The following is a 23,008-nucleotide window of genomic DNA, read 5'->3' as shown; positions in this document are numbered from 1 at the left end:
GGTGAGGTTTGTTTGTTTGTTTGTAATAATGATGCTGGGCCAAAAGTCCTTTAGCTACTTTGAGTCTCCTTTGGGAAGATAAAGTGGGGTATAAATAATAGTAATAGTAGTAGTAGTAATAATAATGATAATAATAATTTTCTAAAGCAACTGGTTTTGATATAAAGTTGAGCCCCACTATAATATTTATTATTATTTCATTTACAAATATGTATGTATTTGTATCTTACTCTTATTCCTTTAAAGGGATTGTGTGGAAGAGATCATTGTAGGTGTTGCTTTATATCTGGTTGTGTGACGAGCTGAAAATCCATCTTCTACACAACTGCTATAGATACAGTAGCAGTCCGCAGTTTTCACTTTGAATGATTTATATATGTGTAGATCAAAACTAGTGTACATCAGTAAAATCCACGAAATGTACAATCTGTCAGGGTTTGGCTCCCGTTCAACCCTTTGGTGTTTGGCGGCTGGCCCTGGCATGGGGTTAGTCGACACATTTCTATAGAAACCAGTATATGTATGTATTTTAATCAGCATGAGAAGATAGGTGGAAGACTCTTTTGTTTGTTGCTGCTTCTGCAGGTTGCCAGGGGATTATGTGTGAGTGGAGCTCCTAAGAACTCGGGATTTACCACTTTGCTTTTTGTTTATATTTATTGGTTTTTAGGCCTAGATTTGCCTTTCAGCAGGGTCGCAAGCTTGAAAACCAGCCAGCCAGCGAGGTTGCAGCATCCTTCCTCTTGAGATGTAGCCATTGGTAGGTAGCTTTCTATGATTCTTTGATTTTCTCATGTGCAGGTAACTTTAATTTGATGTTTGGATGACAAATATAGCTTATGTGCTTCTGGAATAGACAGTCCAAATTGGAAGAGACAACAAGGGCCATCCAGTCCAATCCCATTCTGCCATGCAGGAAAATATAATCAAAGCACTCCTGACAGATGGACTTTCTTCCTATATAGAAACCTCCACAGAAGGAGACTCCACTCCGAGAAAGCATATTCTACTGCCAAACAGCTCTTACCATCAGAAAATTCTTTCTACTGTTTAGGTAAACTTCTTTTTCTTTCAATTTTAATCCTTTGCTCAATGTCCTGGTCTCCAGAGTAGCAGAAAACAAACTTGCCCTCTCCTCCTGGGATATAGGGCCTGTATGGAAGGGGCCCGAGACGTCCCTTAATCATGACACTATACTCCTATTTATGCAGCCTAGAATCACATTGGCTTTTTTATCTACCATATCACACTGTTGACTCGTGTTTGCTGATCTTTCTTAAATGCCTTTTATATATATTGTTTTCAAGCCAGGTGTCACCCATCTATATAGTTGCCAACTCCCAAACCAGCTGCTCTTAGCTAGTGCTTTTTAACAGTTTTGTTATGTAGAAGTGTTCTTGGTGACATCTCGGAGAATCTGTTGAAAGTTTTGCTTGGTTGCTGTGAGTTTTTAAGGCTGCATTACTACAACATAGCCATACAGCCCAAAAAACCTACAGCAACCCAGTGGTTTTGTCCATGAAAACCTTCAACAACACAAAGCTGTGCTCTCTCTTCTCCAGAAAAATGCATTTAAGTACATAAAACATCACATTTTGCATAACAGTTTGTTTTAAAACATTGCATATTGGTTTACTGCATCTGGAAGAAATTTTTTGCAAATAGTTAGCTTTGGAAAGTTGAAACAAAAGAAATATTTCTTGGTTTTTAGGCCTGTTCCTGTGGTTATTTAGGGCACTGATTCAGAAAATTGCATTGGATAACTGCATCAGCTCTAGTTTCTTAGGTATGATTGTCATGGGTTTCTGTGGGTGAACAGATGAAGACTGGAATATGGCATATGTTCTGTATCTCAAAAACTAGATAGGAGAAAACCTGATAGGAGAAAATTGGTGCCAGTTTTGGAATTAGCAGGTCAAATATACTCAGAAACAGGTCTACCATTTGAGGCACCAAATATTTTCCTACCTGACAGGAGGTTGGACTAGATGGCCCTTGTGGTGTCTTTAATCTCTATGCTTCTATGATCCATGATTCTATAGTTTTATTATTAACCATTCTAAGTTTGCATCCCTGGAGATGAAGGACCGTAATCTCTGGAGCATGGAATCAGGTACAGGGTTTCCATCTATTTTTGACACCTTGCTTTCTGACGTCTTGCTCTTTCCATTAGATGAGGGTCCGCTCTTTCATCTGTTCTCTTTGTCTACCAGGCTCACTTTGGACTGCTTTCGTGCAAATGCATGGTCCAATGGCTTGCCTATGGAAAAAGCAGATCCTTTCTTGAGTCACTTCCCAATGCATACAGAAGCTCTTTGAGCTTTATCAGGCATTTGAAAGTGATATATAGTGTGCTGTTTACATTTTTATTAGCCAGACTACATTTGCAAGCTTAAAACTTAGGTTCCACTTTTCAACTGATACCACCCTCAGACAGCTCCGGTCCCTGATTTGTTATATAACTGGGGGCGCCCTGTACTTTTATATCTGCACTTTCTAACATACATCCATGAGTTCCTTGTTGGTTTCCAATGGATGCTGGCACTTAGAGGTAATAAATATTCTAGTAGGCAGATTTGAGAAGTCATTTCATTTTTTTTCAGCTATATGTGTAACAAAGATCATTATAAATGGGGCAGAGTACACTTATCTGAGGGAAGGCAGACAGGGTTTAAGCGCTGTCTCTGTGAATGCTTCTTGTTTTATCCTCAGATACTAGAAGAAGAGGCAGATGCCGTATTGCAAGGTGGCCATGAATGAACTAATACAGAGAGACACTTTGTGGAAGGAGACTGACCTCTATATAAGATAATGGTGTCTTGACTCGCACTCCTACTTGTTCCTACTTAGATTGCTCTGCGCTTGCTGTCGTTTCTCACCTATTTCATGGCTTGTCGGTTAGTAATATCTAAGATGTGTTTTCAGTGCACAAAAGGTTGTTTATAAGAAGAAATCATAGTAAGAAATTGTTAACTGAATACATACAGTGAGGCTCAGTTTGGGGGAAAAGCCATACAAATGTTGGATATATTCCCTTTGAGGATTTTATAATGGAAAATGTGATGTCTAGTGTTGATGTGTAGTTTCATGCAGTTTTGAGACATTTCATTTTGTTAGCTTTATTTGTGCATACCCTTAATCTGCTTTTTTTGTCCTTCCTCATCAGAAAAAAATGAGCTTCAGCCAACATTCATGTAAATAAGAATGGGCCCAGATGTGCCTCTGCTCAATGACCACAAACAAGAATTCCTCTTAAAGCGATTTCCACAGACCGTTTTGGGTGGCCCTCGGTTTAAGTTAGGACACTGCGCACCTCTTTACATCTATGTGAATCAGATCATTCTCTTTCTGATACCATGGGTTTTCGGAGGAATCGGAACGCTTCTGTACCAGTTAAATGTTCTGCAGGACTTTTACACAGCTGCAGTTTCTGGAGGACTAATGCTAGCTGCAGCCATTATTGTTCAGGCGATAAATATGTTTGCAAGACAGAAAACTGCATCAGTGGAAAGAGTTCGTGTCCACAGTACCCTAACAGATGAAGATGAGTGGGAATTCTCTAGCTGCGTAGGGTCAGAGACAGTCAGATTTATTATTTCAGGCAAGAAATACATGATTAATGTCATCTTTCACTCAGTTCTAGCTGGGGTTCTCTGTGGGTTAGGAACCTGGTACTTGCTGCCAAACAGAATTGCATCATTGTATGAAGGTAACATTGGAGGAACTGTTATGATCTTCATATTTGGATGGGTGACTATCTGCATAGGGGAATACTCATTGATCATCAGTACTGCTTCAGAGACGGCTACTTACCAGGCACTGGACACTTATGAAATTGTTCCTCTTATGAGACCTTTTTACATTTTTCTCTTCATTGCAGTGGATCTTGCTCACAGGTAAAAACTTACACAGTTGTGTGAAAAATAGTAATTACTTTAAAAGTTTTTATGTTGTGCAAAGCAGGATTTAGTTGGTTTTCCACATGTGTGGATTTAACTTTTGTGGATTTCATTATTTGTGGATTTGATTAATTTGTTTTCTTTAAGAATCTCTAAGTCCTCCCATATTACTGGGGACCAAGCTCATTAATACACAATAAAATGCATCAACATAGGTACATTTAACTTACAACATGTAAAAGCAAAAACATCAAATAAAATCAAATAAAAGCAACTCAACAAGGCGCAATGAGTGTATTCAGAAACTGGAGGCAGTCAGTTAAAATTACATACGTAATTTGTACGTTTGAAATATGAAATAATGTATGTTTCTACTTTTGTGCAGATTCCTTGCTGATATGCCAGCTTTAACCCTGGCAAACCAGATTTTGCACATTGTGTTTTTGTGTTTGCCTCTCTTGTGGACTCTGGGGATTCTTCCCCCACTGGATGCACTTTTTCTCTGGGGAATGGAGCAAGTGTTGGAGCTTGGTTTAGGAGGTTCGCCTATGTCGAGTAACTTAAGGTAATCCACTGTTTTGCATCAGTATAAAATATTTCAGAGGTGTAACCATGTTTAACCATGTTTGCTGCCTTGCAGAAAAAATAATAATAGATTTAATTATTTATTATGATGTAAGTTTTTATTGGCTGGTAGATGAAGATGTCAATATATCTATGTTTGTTTTTAGAGTATAAAAAACTTCAGGTTAAAGAAAAATGACTAGTATTTTCATTTTTGTATGATTTCACTGGTTACCTTATCTCTAACCCCTGAGTACATACCAACTTAATATATATATAACTTCATCAGATACATGCAGTATTACAGTAATAAATTAGGTAGGGAGAGACTTTTTAGAAAATACTTTCATAGTCCAGTGGCAACTAATTTCTGAAGGATTTCCATTCTTGCTTTGTGAGTCCTCAGGATAATTTGCAAACTGGCCTTCGATGTACATAAAGTCAACTATGGCTGTGGAAATATTTAATATTCAACCCACACCTTTAGTATTCCATGGGAGAGATCTACTCCCCTGTTCAAGGAGCTCCACTGGCTGCCTTTTATTTTCCGGTCCCAATTCAAGGTGTATACCATCACATATAAAGCCCTAAACGGTTTGGGACCCACCTACCTTCGTGACCGTATCTCCTATCACAAACCTACACGATCCCTTCGTTCATCAGGGGAAGCTCTCCTGTCCCCACTCCCGATATCCCAGACCCGCCTTGTGGGAACAAGGGAGAGGGCCTTTTCTGCTGTGGCCCCCCGATTGTGGAATTCTCTGCCCGCTGAGATTAGGCAAGCCCCCACACTAGCAGCCTTCAAGAAAGACTTGAAAACATGGCTCTTTCGCGGTGCTTTTGGAGAGTAACCATTTTATATTTCTTTTCCGTTGCTCCCTCTAATATCTATCCTCCAGAATACCCCAATCCCTTATGACCCTGTTCGATGTGGTTTTATTTTTATGTCTTTCTCACCCCGAGTTTTAACTTTAATGTTCATGTGGTCTGCCCTTGTTTTCATTGTCTCCTTGCTTTTTTTGTAATGGATATTATTTACTGTATTGCTTATTGTATTGTGTTGTGCTGTTCTTTTATATGCTGTTTACATTGTATTGTTTTGGGCATGGCCCCATGTAAGCCGCTCTGAGTCCCCGTTGGGGAGATGGTGGCGGGGTATAAATAAAGTATTATTATTATTATTATTATTTATGGTGACACCACAGTATAATATAACAGACCACATTTCTTGTTAAAAATAAGAGCAGGCAGAAAATCTGACCCTTAGGTTTTTTTGTGGGAAGGAAATGAGTCAAAATAAGCCCAGCTATCCTGATGAATTGGCACTAACCATGTAGCTTATAATTTATCTACAGTAGAGTCCCGCTTATCCGACTTCCGCTTATCCGACGTACCGTATTATCCGACGCAAGTCAGCTCAGTGGTTGCTCTAGCACAGCAGGCCTCTCCCATCAGAGCATCCAGCCTGCACTGCCGCGTCTCGCCCTTCCTGGCAAAATGCAGCGGGCTTCTCCACTCGTCGGGAAGGGCGGGAGGACCTCTGCATGTTGCTGATACTCAATCAGCTGCTCTGCTCGCTGGGGGGAGCGGGGGGCCTTCTGCATGTTGCTGCTTAGAGAAACTTCTCTAAGCAGCAACACTTTCGGCTTCACCAGTCGCCAGGAGGAGCGGAAGGCTGTCTGCATGTTGCTGCCTAGCAACACGCAGTCAGCTGCTCCACTCCCCGGGAGGCGCAGGGGGGGGATCTGCATGTTACTGCATAGAGAAACTTCTCTAAGCAGCAACACTTTCGGATTTTCCAGTCGCTGGGAGCGGAGGGCTCCCTGCATGTTACTGCATAGAGAAACTTCTCTAAACAGCAACACTTGGCTTCCCCAGTCGCTGGGAGGAGTGGAAGGCCATCTGCATGTTGTTGCCAAGCAACACGCAGCCAGCTACTCCACTCGCCAGGAGGAGGAGGGGGGCGGGGGGGGCTCTGCATGTTACTGCATAGAGAAACTTCTCTAAGCAGCAACACTTAGTCGGCTGCTCCATTTGCCAGGCGCTGAACAGGAAATGGTGAGAGCCCTGAATGAGCTACAAAACATTCTTGCATTCATCTTATAGGAAGGGATGGCTGTTTTCACTCTAGTGTTCACATAATATTGCTTCTTTCCCTTTTAGAGAAATAATACCTGTCCTTTATTTTGGTTTATGGTCAGGCATTCATATCCTAAGCACTCAAGTACTCCAGGGCAGTGGGAAAGCAGATGAGATTAAAACTACAGTATGCTCACAAAGTAGGACTGAACCTGAAGAAAAACTGTTGAGTTAATGCTGCTTTATTTCTCCATATCTGACTCCTTACACTTCCAGAGGCCCTATTTATTGAACTGCTTTTTCTGTGGATTTGTTATAAAACATGATGTTTTGGTGCTAAATTAATAAATACAGTAATTACTACATAACATTACCATGTATTGAACTGCTTTTTCTGAGGATTTGTTGTCTAACATGATGTTTTGGTGCTTAATTTTTAAAATCATAATGTAATTTGATGTTTAATAGGCTTTTATTTAACCCCTCCTTATTATCCAACATATTCGCTTATCCAACGTTCTGCCGGCCCGTTTACGTTGGATAAGTGAGACTCTACTGTATTCATTTCTTTTTTCTTGTCCCAGGATGGGACCTAAGTTAGCTTGGACTGTATGTTAAAATAAAATAGCTAAAACAATATGTAATACAGTGGGGCTTGGTATCTGCTAGAGTGATTCCAGGACCCCTTAAGGATACCAAAATCCATGGATGTTTGTTTAGAATGGTGTAGTAAAATTGTGTCCCTTGTATAAAATGGCAAAATCAAGATTTTTTTGTTTAGAATTTTCATTTTTAAATCTTTTCATGCTATGGGTGGTTGAAACTCTAGATATGAAAAGTTGCCTATACTACACAAATATTTTGAAAAACATTTAAAAAACAATCCAATTAAAATATTAATTTTAATACAGTTAAAATCACATCAATATAATACATATTTAAAAACAGCACACTCATAGCACATCATTTCCCCCCAATCAATTTAAAGCTGAAAGCCTGTTTAAATAAGAAGGTCTTTGAAAATAGGACAGAGAGGGGACCAAGTGAACCTCCTTTGGAAGGGAATATTATAGCTTAGGAACAATAACTCTGCCCAAAGATCATAAGGCTTGGGTTTGTTCATTTGGAGTGATACAAACTTTAAAATAATCTTGACCCAAGTCATATAAGACTCGACTAGCACTTGTAATTATGCCTGGAAACAGACATCCAAGGAAGGTGTTGGAATAAGGGTGTTATGTGTGCCCTGTAATAATTAGCCTTGGCCAGCAGTCTGGCTGGAACATTTTGAACCTGATTATGTTATTGTTGCTATGCCTTCAAGTTGTTTCTGACTTAATAATAACTTTAAGGCAGACTAATCACAGGGTTTTCTAGGTCTGAGAGTGTGTGACTCACCAAAGTGGATTTCCATGCTAATGTACAGAAATTCAAATGGTTTTTAATCAAGGCATATATGCTTGCGGGCAGGTTGGACATCTCAGTGACTAGGCATAGCTGAACACTAGTTTTAATTGTGCAAATATACTCCTGGCTATCATCAAAACACAAGTCCTCCATGCTTAAAGGTGAATCCCAAAGCATGCCTACAACTGGAGATTTCAAGGGGAACATACCCATCCAGCACTAACGGAGTCCCTATTCCCTAACCTGCCCTTTGACTGGGAATACCTCTATATTCTCTAGATTAAGCTTCAGATTGTTTCTGTCATCTAGTCCATTCATTTGTTTGGCTCCAAACAAACCATTTTCTTTATCTTCTTCTCTTACAGGCTGCTAGCAATGTTTCTCATTTCTGTGGGAACAGTGATTGCCTCTTACTTCATCCCTAGTACTCTTGGTGTAATCCTTTTCATGACTGGATTTGGATTTGCACTGAGTCTTAATCTGAATGAAGTTTGGTTTGCTTTCAGTCACACCGTGGTTAAAAGCCTACCTTCCAGCAAGTTTAAGAACAGATCTGCTCATTGTAAGACACAGTTTGGATGGAGGGAATTTATGTTCTATTTGACTGTATTGGCTGTTGCTCTCTTGGAAGCTAGTCTGTTGCATTCCTTCCATGGTTCTCAGGCGTTTCCTAAGTCCAGTCTTCAGGCAATCATGGGTTTTGTGCTGATAGTGTTGCTTCTCACTACATGGGTTCTCTCAGAGATTCAAACAGTATACTTACTGGGACTGTTCCGAAATCCCTTTTACCCAAAGGACATTATGATGGTGAATGTATTTATGAAGAAGCAAAGGATGCTCAAGAGACTTGGTGTGCTCAGAAGGATTTTAGTAACTTTAGGTAAGAGAGATCACTCTGTTTACTATGTATAAGTTGATGTTGAAAGAAAATCACAAAAATATTCTACACATCTTCAAAAATGTGTGATAAACACAATCAGACATTGTCTGTGGGGCTTAAAAATGATTTTAGCAATTTACTGGGTTGGAATTTCATCTTAGCTGTTACGCCCTATACAGTGTGCTAGATCATTGGGATCTGACTTCCCATCCACACTGCAAAATTATAGCAGTTTGACACCAGTTCAACTGCCATTGCTCTAACCTATGTAATCCTGGAATGTGTAGTTTATCTGACAGAAGGATACATAAATATGCCCCAGTCTAGCAAGGGTTTCTAATATAGACATATTTATAGAATTATCTTGCATGTATGCTTTTTGTATGAGAAAAACATTGTTCTTTTTTTCTCTTGTAATTTCAGTGTCTCCATTTGCTATGATAGCATTTCTTTCCTTAGACAATTCTCTGCACCATCTCCCATCCATATATATTTCCATTGGATTCTCAAGAAGCTTTAGAATGGTAAATGTCAAGTGTTTTGTTATAATAGTGTGATATTGCGTAGAAAAAGCATTTATTCCTAGTGAATATTGAACAACAAGTTGAGGTGAGGATTGCATTTGCCAATTAATAAAAGAGGATATTTATCATAAACAAGGATTCATAAACAGTTCAGCACAATAAACTTTATGTGAATGAAGGATAATTTCTTGGATCCATGAAGTTCAGTGGCAAAGAAGGCTATATGTATTATAGAAAATAGCATTTGGAATTCCTTTTCAGGCCCATGGCTTTTAATCTGTGGAGCGCCTTAAGGTTCCATGCTTTCATCCCCTGTGGTCTTGAATATCTCTGTGAAGCTGTTGGTAAAGTTATTAGGAGCTTTGGAATTCCATATTGTTCATATACTGATGATTCTCAGCTCTATTTTTCCTTGTTGTTAAGAGTCTGAAGACTTGTGTAGGAATTGTACTAGCTCTTGGATGTTTTAATGAGTTGCGTAAGAACCTGTAACCTAAAACTGAATCCCCTTTAGAAAGTGGTTCTGTAGATTGGTGGTTTTTGGATCCAGGAATTGAGTAAACAGTCTGTTCTGGATGATGTTGGCTTCACTGAGGGAGCAGAAGCATACCTTGAGAGTAATCTTGGCTCCAGTGTTGCTTTTGCTACCTACATGAATGATGGGTTGTTGTGCTTGATACAGTTTCAAATGGGCAGATCAAGACAGACAGCTGGAAAGATCCCTTGGGGTCCTGGAACAAATACTTGTATCAATGCACCTGACAATTAGGAGAGTACTGTAAGCATAATTTCCCAGCACTCCAATTTCCAGTGCTTCCATTGGGGTGCCATGAGACTGCAGAGGTAGAGTTTTAGTGTCACCTTTGTTTGTTAATGACCAAAAATGTGAATCTTCAGCAGTTACAAGATTGGAAGTTCATATTAAAATCTCGTAACTGCTGAACAAAATGACAGCTATAGTTTTTTTTTCAAAGCTAATTTATATTTATTTGATATTGTATGTGAAAATAAACCAATGGATCTCTGTTCCAGGTATGGCAAAATACAGAGTATGCTCTGTTAGATATGGTTGTGGTGTCTACGGTCCAATTGTTGTTGCTCAATACTGATCTGTGGTGGAACAGAAGCCTTGATACTGGAATCAGACTCTTGCTGGTAATCATTTTATTTATAATATTTTCTTCTTAGTATTTCTGCCCTGCCTTTCTGTAAAAAATGTAGCCAAGGTGATAAAATACTATATAGAAAATAACGTGTAACTGTATGAAATAATACTAGTTTTTTTAAAACAAAGTTACAAAAAGACAAATCAGCTGGCTTGAAGGTTGCAGCAGTTAAAAACTTTGGTAGAAATTCATTCACAAATGCATAATCTGAAGTTATGTATCCGTAATGTAGCCACATTCACAGTCCCTATGTTTTCAATAGTGTAAGGATTGTGAAAGTCCCCCAATCCTGATTTACCAGCTGCTGCAAGCAATAGGGGAGCTGTTTGTTGTTGTATGCCTTCAAGTCATTTCCGACTTATTACGACTCTAAGGTGAACATATCATGGGATTTTGTCAGCAAAATTTTCCATAAAAGGTTTGTTTATTTACCATTTATTTATTTACCATACTTGTATCCTGCCTTTCTCAATCCTGAAGGGAGCTCAAGGCAGCCTTACAAGGGAACAATTCAATGCCACATGTATACATGCATCAACAAATAAACAAAAACATTAAAACCAACAAATTAAAACATAACATTAAAACAAGAATTAAAACCACATAATCCTTGTTGTGTTGTCAAAGGTTTTCATGGGCGGAATCAATGGGTTGTGAGTTTTCTGGGCTGGATGAGTTTACTTATGATTTGCCCAAAATCATTAAGTAAATTTCTATGGCTGAGTGGGGATTTGAACCCTATTTATGTGTATGTGGCTTTTCCTCCCAAATTGGGACTCAGAATCTATTAGAAGTTAAAAGATCAACACATGTTTAAAACATTAAAATAGAACTTCTATATTCACAGTATTAAAACAAAGTATCAAGTTAAAAGAATAATGTGCAGTTTTAAAATATTTTTAAAACTATTAAAAATACTTTAACTTAAAATAAGGTCGTATTCCCTAACCCAAAATTTATAAACTTTCTGTTTTAAAACCGTGCCTAAATAAAAAAAAGTTGGAGACACAAGGAGGGGATTATTCTAGTCTCCGTGAAAACGAGTCTCAGCCTAGCCCCCAAGAATCACCGGTCTTTAATCCACATCAACTGTATTTTGATAGTGGTCAGCCCTTAGACCAGCATAATGCATAGGTGAACTGCCTGCATCAGATAACATGCTGCCTGCATCCGGTCTACATGAAATTTCCAAATTTAAAGGCAACCACATTTTATTGTCATAATCTGATAAAAAATTATGAACCATACATTTTTCTATCCCCTTCATCATTTCTTCATATATCTATAAAGATTTTATAGAAGTGAAATCCTATAAAATCCTGTTTAATTTATGAAAAAAATATACTATTTCTGTCCCGTTAGGTTGGAATAATCCGGAACAGATTATTTCAGTTTGTTTCAAAACTGAGATTTGTATTAACTGTTCTCTTGACGTCTTGGACGGAGAAAAAGCAACGTCGGAAATCCACTGCTACCTTGATTACACTCAACATTGCCTTTTCCCCCATCGTCCTGGTTCTTGTAGCCCTGTCTGCACTGCTCTCTTCCCCATTGTTACCTCTTTTCAGTCTACCAATATTTTTAATTGGCTTTCCAAGACCCATCAGAAGTTGGCCAGGACCTGTGGGTGTGACCGCCTGCATGTGTCCTGATACTATATATTACCAGCAAATGGTTCCAAGTTTGACCACTGCGTTACAGTCAGCATTCTCAATTGGTAGCTTGGGTAAGTATATTTAGACATTTGTTGTATCTTAATATTTTCTGTAGCTTTTATATGTGTGAGTAGAATTGCCTGCCCCATCAACCTTTTCCATTCACTTAAGTAAACCAAGGGCCAAAAACCACACATTTTATCACCCATTTCATCCCATGCAGGAGCCTGCATGATGTATTGGATCTACTTTAGCTTCTCTATATTGTATGGGGTGAAAGAGGCAGTTTATGAATGAATGTATCTTTGCATTCCATTTTTTCTGCATAAGTGAAGCATCTTGCATTTGTCCCTGTTGAACTTCATTTTGTTAGTTTCGGCCCATCTCATTTTGTCAAGATCGTTTTGAATTCTGCTCCTGTCTTCTGGAGTGTTGGCTATCCCTCCCAGTTTGGTGTCGTCTGCAAACTTGATGATCGTGCCTTCTAACCCTTTGTCTAAGTCGTTAATAAGGATGTTGAACAGAACCAGGCCCAGGACGGAGCCCTGCGGCACTCCACTCATGACTTCTTTCCTCTGCTGAAAAACATCCAGAGTCAAAGACTCCACAATACTCAGAAGCAGCATATTTGCTGTCAAACAGCTCTTCACATCTAGAAGGTCTTCCTAATGTTTAGGCAGAATCTCTTTTCCGGCAATTTGAAAAGGACACTGCTCTGTGTCCTAGTCTCCAGGGCAGCAGAAAACAAGCCTTTCCTCATAAGACTTGGCTTCCAAACCATTTTGATTGCCTTTCTCTGGACAGCTTTTCAATATCCCTCTTGAACAATTGTTCCAGTTTTGTTTTTGTTTTTTTCATGTCAGGAGCAACCGGAGTTGCTTCTGGAGTGAGAGAATTGGCCGTCTGCAAGGACGTTGCCTAGGGGATGCCCGGATGTTTTGATGTTTTACCATCCTTGTGGGAGGCTTCTCTCATGTCCCCGCATTGAGCTGGAGCTGAAAGAGGGAGCTCATCCGCGCTCTCCCCGGGTGGGATTCAAACCTGGCAGCTTTCAGGTCAGCAACCCAACCTTCAAGTCACGAGGCTTTTATCCCCTAGGCCACCGGAGGCTCCAGGTGAGGTCTGACCAAAGTGGGATGGAGTGGGGCCATTACTTCCCATGATCTGGACACTAGACACCTATTGAGGCAATCTAGAAACACATTGTTTTTGTCTAGCTACTGCATCACACTGTTAACTCATGTTGGCCTACCAAGATTCCTGGGTCTCTTTCACATGTACTGTTTTCAAGCCATCCTCCTGGCAGATGGCCATTTGGCCTCTGTTTAAAAGCTTACAGAGGAGGAGACTCCATCACACTGGTCACAATGTATTCCTCTGTTCAACAACTTTACAGCTAGCAAGTTTTCCCTTATTTCTAGGTAGAGCTGTCCTTGGTTTGAGATTTATGTGTTTTTAAATAACATGTCTCTGACAGGAATGTAGCAAAATACTTTTCTTATACTCCACTATTGACGGATTTGATTCCAGTGCTCTTGTTTTTAGCGGGGTGGGGGTAGGCAGGGAGTTATGTAGGTCATTTGCTCCCTATTAAGCCAAGAGGCAAAATACAGCCATGAACCTTCTTCAGCTCACACTGGAAAGTGCAGTCCTAGGGCATGTTTGCCTTGGGGATTAAAATAATTTTAAAAATTAATTTTCAGAAAAATACCTGCCATTTAATGGGAGAGGCCTTGACTAGACATGTCTTAGCAGGATATCGCTTTATGTTTTAAGGTTAAGGTGCCTTTTATTGGTTTTGGCAGCTAAGCACAATTAAGAAAATGGTTACAAAGATGTTAGCAAGAGAATGCACTCCATTAGCTCAGCAGGATAGAAAAGGCTATTTTAAAATTTAACTAATATAATGGTAGACTCCTTGGATTGCACTTACATTATTCTAGAACTTTGAAGTTTCAGCTGTGCCAGTTAAAATAATTTGGGCATGACTGAAGGTTTATTAATAAGTGACATTCAGCTAGTCAACAGGCAATAACATTTCTCAAACTATCAGGGGAGGGGAAATGGTTTTCTGACCATATTTATTTCTTCAATTCATTAGGAAATTATTCCTTATTATTTTTTAACAATATGCTGCAGTTAATATTTGTGCAGAGAAAGTTGCAGTGTGCCTTCTCATTCATATTGAGATGACTAGAAACAATCCATTTATCAAAATTCTCCTCTTAGGAAGTCATTTCTGTTGGGGAATCCCTGCTCTGCAGACATGAACATTGCTATTTTCATAATCCAATTGTTGCTAGTCTATTTAGTGATGGAAATTGAAAGAATGATCCCGCAAGAGATTTTATTTGTTAGTCTAAGAAACCTGAGTTGTCTCTTTCATGTTTTAAATGCAAAAGCTCAAGCAGTGTTCTTTGCTTTGAAGTAATGGAGATCAGCATGTGTCTAGCATCCTTTTTTCCCTAGGCACACCCAAATCACTGCCATGTTCAAATTGGTTTTTATTTATTTGCTTTATTTTGATTACATTGCCATTTGGATTAAATTATCACACCTTCTACACACTTCCAGGATTTTTTGTTTTCTTTTTGCTTTGTTTTTTGAAAATCAGTTGTTAATCTCATAGTGTGTTCTTGTTTTGGCTGTTTTGCCAAGGCAATAGTTACAAAAGTTTTTCTGGTTTCAAAATAAATGATTTCAACATTGTTACCTTAATGCAGTCAAGTATATTTTGATCCACTTTTCCATTAAGTTCCTTATCTTAATTAGTTTTAGGATAGCATAAAAATTGGTCAATAAATTAATGCTGCAGAAAAAAATAATGTTTTCCTCTTGGTTCTTTTAGGTCTCTGTTCACCTGGGTCTCACTACTTGTGTCGATTTCAAGATAGACTAGTATGGATCCTTGTGTTAGAAAGAGGCTTCACATACTGCTGTCTTAATATCAAGGTGACTATTCATTTACTTTTATTTATTTTATTATTGTCCTGTCTTTTTCCTGATATAGGGACTATTGTCAAGCCCACCTTGTCATTATGATACCAAGAGAATAGCTTTATTTCATTTCTTCCTCCCACATGGAGCTCATGGCTGTTTTTCGTGATGAGTTGACCATTTTTGCTATCCTCAGTTTAAAAGATTACTGTGTCTTCCAGCTGCTGAGGACTGGGCATACCCAGTGGGTTCAAAAACCCAGTGGGTTTTTATTTATTTATTACAGTACTTGTATCCTGTCCTTCTCACCCAAAATAATTGCATCGAATTTATCACTCTTAAGTATACAAAGTCGCTGACAACAGTAACATTATGCATTTGGAACTTACGACAAGATGGGATTCAATTTGAAAGCAAGCAAAATGGCTAGGAAACTCAGAGGTTACAGTGTAGATTACGAAATCCCACCAGTTTAAAAAAGGAATAGAGCCAACTGAAAAAAAGTTATATCTGTGTAATTGGAAGGATTCCGTGGGCTCAAGATCACTACATGGCCCAGTTCTGATGTGATGGAAAACCTACTAAACATCCAACCTTGCATGCTTCCACTTTGCTTTCTCTGTTTTTAGCTGAAAGTCTGTTTCTGCTTTTTAAACAAACCCATTTCCAATTTTGCCCAGATATGAGAGTACTGTGGTTTCCTTAAAGCGTAATTAGCAGACAGATTAATAACTGAATTCACAGCTTGTATAAAAACACAGATGTCCCCAGTTTTATCTTCATATCTGAAAAATAGGAGTGAAAGGAGTGTTATGAAAACCCACAGCTCATTCTTGTAACAGGAAACCATAGTTCCTCATTGTTTTTTAATCATTAATGTATGTACCATCTATGTAGTGTGTGTTATATGCATGTGTCCTCACACACATCTGTGACTGTGTATTTTAATTAGTGGAAGGAACAGGCAAAGCCATCTCTTATGCATTCCTTGGCTAAGAAGACCCCATGAAATTTAAAAGTTGACAGATGGCTGCAAGGAGAATGTATATATACACACTCTCTTTAATGATCTAAAAACCCCAATTATTTTACAAGACATATTGAATATAGAGGTGCCACCGGAGCCAAGGATTCTAGACTAGGCCAGGATTATTATTTGGGGGCTCCGAACCAAATCAATTGGTTCATTTAGAAGTTTAATATTTGTAACTATGGTTTGGAGGATCAAGCATATGCTCCACCTTCCCTTGCACACTGACCCTTTGTAACACGTCCTGATTGTTCTATACTAACCTTGTTTGCTGTTATGTCCATGTTGTGAAAGTATCATTGGTACTACCTTCCTAAACCCAAGCTTGAAGCAAGTTTATTAACTGTGATTTGGAAAGTTATCTGAACCAAGCTCTGTATAAACACTTGGAACATTTCATCTGATGCTTTTTTATTATTTTCCAGGGGTTAGAACTGCAGGAAACCTCCTGCCACACTGCTGAAGCACACAGAGTTGATGAAATTTTTGAGACAGCCTTTGAACAGGATGAACATAGTCATGCTATTTCTTTCAACCATCACTTTGGAAATATTTTAACACCTTGTGCCGTTCTTCCAGTGAAACTCTATTCCGATGCCAGAAGCATCTTGTCTGGAATAATTGATTCTCCCGATAATAGAAAGCAGTTGAAGGAGGACTTCATAAAAATCCTCATATGGGTGCTAATTCAGTACTGCTATGAGAAGTCAAAAACACAAAAATTGCTTGAAAGTAGACCAAAATCCATGCCAGAGTCACCTCCAGTAGAACTACCTGAGATTTTTGAGAAGGTAGTGGAGAGAAGCCCCTGGAAGGATGAAGATGGCTTAAGTGTACAATCGGTGGAAGACTGGACTGATGATAGTAGTCTTTTTGATGATGAACTCTGCAAAAAACTACCCAAACCAAAAGAAATCGCTGCACAGGGAGTAACACCAAGGCCCTTCTTTTCTCTTCCAGGCTCAGTTGAAATACACACTACGGAAACTGAGCTGCCTGAGGCAGCCAGTGTGAATAAACTCTATAAAACTGTTGTTCTTGGTCTTCCTACTGTTGATACTGGGAAGCAATGGGGACAGATGGATTTGCCCCCTGTGAAGTTCAGTAACCCCTATTCTGAGCTGCTAAGCCTTCCTGAAGAGTGGAGAACTGCACTCTTGCCAGTAACCAAACTCCGTGACATGAAGCAGAGGTTTCCAGAAGACTGGTATCACTTTGTACTCCACCAGTTAGATTTCTTTCATTTGAAAGGAAAGCCTCCAAGCCTGTATGGAGACCTTGTGAAAGACTCTGCTTTGAAGGACTTGTATATCCAGGGCATCTTGCCTTGTTGCATTTCAGTCTTTGGAATAGAGGACACTATTCCTTCTCCTGGTCACATATTCAGAGCATACAATGGAGGCCTCCCCTGGTCTGTCTGTCTGGACTGGTTGACAGCAAAGCAAGAGCTATTCCAACTAGCACTTCAAGCATTCAGGTAACTTATAAATAGGATTCTAGATATAAAGACGATACGCTGTATATACTTGTACATAAAAGTCAAAATATGTATGTATGTAGGTTTTTTGTACCACAAACACTCCTACATGGTTTGATGGATCTGGTCCAAACTTGGCAAGCATTGCCCAACTTCACATAATTGTGGGCTTTCAACTAGCAACCCCACCCTGTTTTGGGGTAAGGGCTCCTAACATTTCAAAAATTGTAGTATATAAATAGAAAGGATTAGCTACTGGCCTCTAGCTACATATGTATGCAGCACTCAAATGCAACAAGAAGGCAGAATAATGATTGAAAGGATAAACTACTGGCAGATGAAATGCCTCCCCATAAGGACTGGAACACAGCTCTGAAAGACCACAATCGGGACATCCAACCCATAAGAAAGTAATCAAGTTCATGAAGGTTTATATTTTGGAAATTGTGTGTGCACACCTGTGATTTGCTCTGAGGCTGAGAAAGTGTGACTTCCAAGAAAAGACCGGCTGGAGGAAGACAAAGCGTGTGTGTATGTTGGGGGGGGGGGGGGGGGGGTATGGCAGAAGGGAAGAAAAGTAAAAGGAAAGAGGAAAAGGAATAAAAAGGGAAGGAAAAAAGATGGGAAGACAGGGACGACGGAAGAGAAAATAAAATAAGTGTTGAGAAGGTGTATGATGAAAAGATAGGAAGCAAAGAGAGGGACAAGGTGTATGAGAGAAAGGGAGGAAGAAAAAGAGCCACAAAGAAAATGCAGACCCGGGAAACGCTGGGTATATATTACTTGTAAACCTTGAAATTCCAGGTGACCAAAATGGCAGGAAGCATTTCTGGCATTGGCCTGATGAGCCACTGCTGCTGTTTCTTGAGAGATCTCTGCCAGTGCTGCTGCCCAGTTCGGCTCATTTAGTCTGGCTCCTTAGCAAAAGCCTATCTTATATGGGAAATAATGTATTAGTAAGAGGATTGACAGGAAAATAATTCTGAATGTTCTTGACAGCAACACATTTGAGTGAAGCATAGTTTGCAACCTGCTTTGTGATTCTTGAAACAATTTATGTCCATATAATGTCCATTATATTTTCATAGTGTTCATATAATAAGTCAAAAAGAAGTTTGGGCTCGAGTATCCCCAGAATGGTTTTATTAGAAATATTATTTATTAACTTAACTCATAGATGTTTATTCTTTTGCTGTGGATCTTTCAGGTACTCAGTTAAACTTATGATTGATAAAGCAAGCCTGGGTCCAATTGAAAATTTTAAAGAGCTGCTAAACTATCTTGAAGAATATCATAACAACTGGTACGTTGGACTTATGTGTGAAAAGGAATGGCAGCAAGCTGTTCTTCAAGAAAAGCCATATCTTTTTTCTTTGGGGCACGACCCTAATATGGTAAGTGACAAGAAACACAAATAAAATTGAGATCACTAATTTTCTAGATCACGCATAGCAACATTAATGGTTTGCAAAGGGATTTAGCCCCAGCAGGAAGGCACACAGCTCAATTTGTGGCTGAAAGATGCCAAATGGAATTCAGTGCAATTTCTGGCTATGCCTGGTGAACTTTTGGAGGTTTAAACATGTAGGAATATTTGGCATTTATCACCAAGTAGAGTGTAGCATAGCCAGTGCTATATATGAGCTCATGGTAGGAAACAGAAGAGAAAATATGCAGGATTCTTTCATAAGGTTTACTTTTATTGTTACAAATAATAAATCTCAGATAAAAGTGGAGATAGGCAAAAGAAAGTTATCTAACTTTGATACAAGAGCCCCTAATGCTGACTCGTGTAAGGCCTCTTGAGGCAGAGAGAGGCTTCATGGTGCTTCCTTCTCAAAGGGCAATACAGCACCGATGATTTCATTGAACATTGCTCTGCACAGTGCTAATACATGCTGACTTTTCTGTATGTTTTACATCTTCCAGGGAGTTTATACTAGCAGAGTCCTTACCCTCCAGGATTTCCTGGTGCAGGTGGGAAAACTTAATGGAGAAGCGGTCAGAGGACAGTGGGCAAATCTCTCATGGGAGCTGCTTTATGCCACAAATGATGACGAGGAACGCTACAGCATCCAAGCCCATCCTGTCCTTTTAAGGAACCTGACCATACAAGCAGCAGACCCTCCCTTGGGCTATCCGGTTTATTCCTCTGAACCTCTCCATGTGCCTTTGCTTTAATACTGGGCCATTTGCTGGGCAGGAAAATGAGGGCTTTCTCTTCTTGCTGTTGAAACACTCAATCGGAAGATGATGGCTATGAAGGTCAGGTTCTGGTACAAATCCCCAAATACGTCTCTTTCATTACTACAACTTTCAGATCCTGCAAGGCTACTAATCAGAGACACTACACACTGGGAGAAGATGTAATGCAGGCAATAAGCTCAATAATGTATTCATTTTTTTAAAAATCCTGAAAAAAACTGCATTTTGACAGGTGACTTGCACCAGGATGTTGGTCACAGCTTGTATACTTTAAACCACAGATTGGTACAGAATGTATATAATATGCAAAGTTTTGATACAACAGACTTTTTTCACTTGTTCCACTGTGTACTTTATTTTGCGCTATCAAAGGAATACTTTAACAAACGGCTTACAAAAAACGAAGAGCTTTTTTAGTAAATACACAAACTGGACACTAGTAGTTTGGGAAAAACAGTCTATCTGGTATAGTAAGGTTGACAAATGGAAAAGTTTGTTGCACAATTGTGCTGTTTAGAGGTAAAATTCAGAGTGGGATTTCAATTCCCATATACAGGATGCATTTTTCCCCAGAGAGAAAAAAGATATCATTTGTAACTTCTCCCTTGGATTTGCAGAAAGCCTGTAGACCTTTCTAGGAAAGTCCATTTCACTATTACCAATTTGTTAATCAAACTGTCTATAACTTCCAGTACTTTGCCATCTCAATCTTCCACTCAGATGCCAATCAAATAATATTCACTAGGTGTCCTATTTACAAGTACTGTGTTTTCCCGAAAATAAGACAGTGTCTTATATTAATTTTTGCTCCCAAAGATGTGCTAGGTCTTATTTTCAGGGGATGTCTTATTTTTCCATGAAGAATTCACATTTATTGTTGAACAAAAAAAAAGAACATTTATTATATACTGTACAGTAGTTGTCATCACAAACCAGCATAACCAGACAAATTGTGAATCTTATCAAGAATTTCTTGTTACTACCATTATTTCCATGTACAACTGGTATGTACATTTACCAATCCTGCATGCTCTGGTGTTCTGTTTGGCAGGCGCTGGGCATGCTTCCAAACAAAAACTTTGCTAGCTCTTACTTTCGGGGAGGCCTTATATTTAGCAATTCAGCAAAACTTCTACTAGGTCTTATTTTTCGGGGAGGTCTTATTTTCAGGGAAACAGGGTAATAAAGGGAAGTACTTTTTCATTAGAGGCATAAAAGTAATGTTTGAAAAACGAATTTGGGATATATAACACACCCTGTGATTTGAGAAATTTCCTGCTGCTTGGTAGAGCAGGCTGAAGGGATGGAGGTATTAGGCTCGCTTGTCCCTCCATTATTTTCCATATAGAAAAAGGTTAAGCAACATTCCAATTTTGGGCTCTGAGGGCCCACCAAGACTGCACTAATCCTGGAAAAATTGGGAAAACCCAAAGCTGGAAGTTCGTTTTTGGTTTAGTTTGGAATATGCAGATCTTAAAGCACTTTTGAGACTGATAGAAAGACTTGTTTAAGACCCTCCCCAGCCCCTCACCCTCTTTGCCCCATTCTGAGGAAAGACTTCTCAGCTCAGGCTACCAACTTCTTTCTCTTAAAGACGTCACAAAGATTCTTTTACATGCTTTGAATATTTGGGATTTGCTTTCTGGCAAGATCACTGCTTTTGGAGGCTTCCTGTAATGACAATTGACCCTCTCCACCTCAAAACTTGCATATACAAAAACTTGACCTGATAATGAGTAGGTGCCCATGGGCCTCAGAAATGGCTGGAATCTGGGGGTTACATTTCAGATCCCTGACACAGAACGAAAGTTTGGAAGTTTTACTCTAGCTTATCAACACATAGGAGAATGTTCCCACTTGAGGCTGGTAAGAAGACACTAATGGTACTCTCACAGTGTCACAGAATAATCCTTCTAGAGGTAGTAGATGTAAGTGTGTGTCCTCTACAAATAGTAATAAAAACTGCCCTGAGAGCTCCAGATAGAGCAAGGTAAATAGTTAGAATATGTGTCTAATACACAGCTTTCTATTCATGTCTACTCAGAAGCAAGCCCCATTGAATTAAATGGATTCTACTTTTAAAAAAGGAAGTTAGGCTAAAGCAAGCAATGGCAAACTTCGTCCCTCCAGGTGTTTTCGACTTCAACTCCCACAATGCCTGACAGCCTACTGGCTGTCAGGCATTGTGGGAGTTGAAGTCCAAAACACCTGGAGGGACGAAATTCGCCAGTGCCTGGTCTAAAGGCTTTAAGGCATTGTAAGAAGATGTTGGGGAAAAGAATAGTCATCTTAATATTAAGATAACAAGCAATATATAGCACCATATTAAAAGGAATATATTTCTATGCTTGTGGCTAATGTCAGAAATTAACTCAGGTTCTGAGTTACAGTTTAGATTTTTACCAAAGTAGCTATTTAAAAATGAAATTTTTCAAATTTCAAGCCTTTCTGATTTCTTCCATTTGCAGGCATAGTTGTGAAGTAAGGTTAAAAACACGCATCTTCTTAGGAAGACTTTTTGTAGTAAGAAACGTCAGCATCCTGCAATTAACAAAACACAAAATTTAGTCAAGCCTGCAGTTAATTAATTTTCTGAACTTAACCCTCAGGTGAAAAATACAAACTCTGGGTATAGAAGCTAGTAGAGTGTGGAATGCTAAACTAAATTCAGATTGTATTATTTCCTCTCAAAGAAATTCATCTAGAGCAGAGGAAGGAATCACTCAGTGTTTTAGTTACTGTAAGAAGTGAGGAATGCTGGGAGCTGTAGTCATTAACACTGAAAATACTCCATCTCCTCATTCCCTGCCATCAAGTTGCTCTTTCATAAAAACAAACCCTACAAATACCCTGTATCAGGTAGTTTGCTAAGGTTTCCCCTGACGTCAAGTCCGGTCGTGTCCGACTGAGGGTTGGTGCTCATCTCCATTTCTAAGCCGAAGAGCCAGCATTGTCCATAGACATCTCCCGGTCATGTGGCCGGCATGACTGCATTTGCTAAATGTAATCTTTAAATAACCTCTTCTAGCCTGACCCCTCAAAAGAACCCGATGGAAACATCTTCCCACCTATCACTGTCAGAATGGGCTTCCTCATACAACTCATCCTCAATAAAGTAGATTTGGTAAGTGGGGAAGTATGGTTGTAGGTATTGGAGTATATCACACACGTTCTCTCCCAATTCA

The 23,008-nt window shown here is 39.2% G+C and overlaps 2 protein-coding genes and 1 long non-coding RNA gene across 5 annotated transcripts in view; 1 reads left to right on the top strand and 2 right to left on the bottom strand.

The window, feature by feature from the left end:
• Positions 1–162: 162 nt before the first annotated feature.
• LOC134295602 (uncharacterized) lies at positions 163–7,172 on the bottom strand. Its single transcript, XR_010002229.1, has 2 exons — positions 5,858–7,172; positions 163–2,260 (listed from the first exon to the last, which is right to left on the bottom strand). It is a non-coding gene; the product is annotated as an uncharacterized LOC134295602 (long non-coding RNA).
• pcnx4 (pecanex 4) lies at positions 671–20,156 on the top strand. Of its 2 annotated transcripts, none has more exons than XM_003224718.4 (12): positions 671–760; positions 2,713–2,897; positions 3,167–3,896; positions 4,285–4,464; positions 8,315–8,829; positions 9,253–9,353; positions 10,386–10,508; positions 11,882–12,245; positions 15,023–15,126; positions 16,567–17,618; positions 18,826–19,012; positions 19,548–20,156. In XM_003224718.4, exons 3-12 carry the CDS (start codon positions 3,205–3,207, stop codon positions 19,797–19,799), a joined length of 3,570 nt encoding a protein of 1,189 aa, XP_003224766.2. In that variant the 5' UTR covers positions 671–760; positions 2,713–2,897; positions 3,167–3,204; the 3' UTR covers positions 19,800–20,156. The 2 variants fall into 2 exon arrangements, with proteins under 2 accessions (XP_003224766.2, XP_062824669.1); XM_062968599.1 differs by lacking the exon at positions 671–760 and adding an exon at positions 916–1,054.
• The window catches only part of dhrs7 (dehydrogenase/reductase 7), a 32,758-nt gene continuing 29,047 nt past the window's right edge, over positions 19,298–23,008 (bottom strand). The window contains exons 7-8 of one of the 2 annotated variants that reach the window (XR_010002228.1): positions 22,032–22,364; positions 19,298–21,981 (exon numbers count right to left, since the gene is read on the bottom strand). Coding sequence is in view for 1 of the 2 variants with exons in the window: in XM_062968600.1 (XP_062824670.1) it covers positions 22,329–22,364 (36 nt within the window). In the remaining variant the exon portion in view is untranslated. Of the gene's footprint in view, positions 22,365–23,008 lie in introns of both variants that reach the window. The other variant, XM_062968600.1, reaches the window with a different exon arrangement.

Source organism: Anolis carolinensis, chromosome 1, assembly GCF_035594765.1.
Source record: "Anolis carolinensis isolate JA03-04 chromosome 1, rAnoCar3.1.pri, whole genome shotgun sequence".
Taxonomy (NCBI): domain Eukaryota; kingdom Metazoa; phylum Chordata; class Lepidosauria; order Squamata; family Dactyloidae; genus Anolis; species Anolis carolinensis.
The sequence above is the reverse complement of the archived record's forward strand: the minus strand, read 5'-3'. Positions and strand labels throughout refer to the sequence as shown.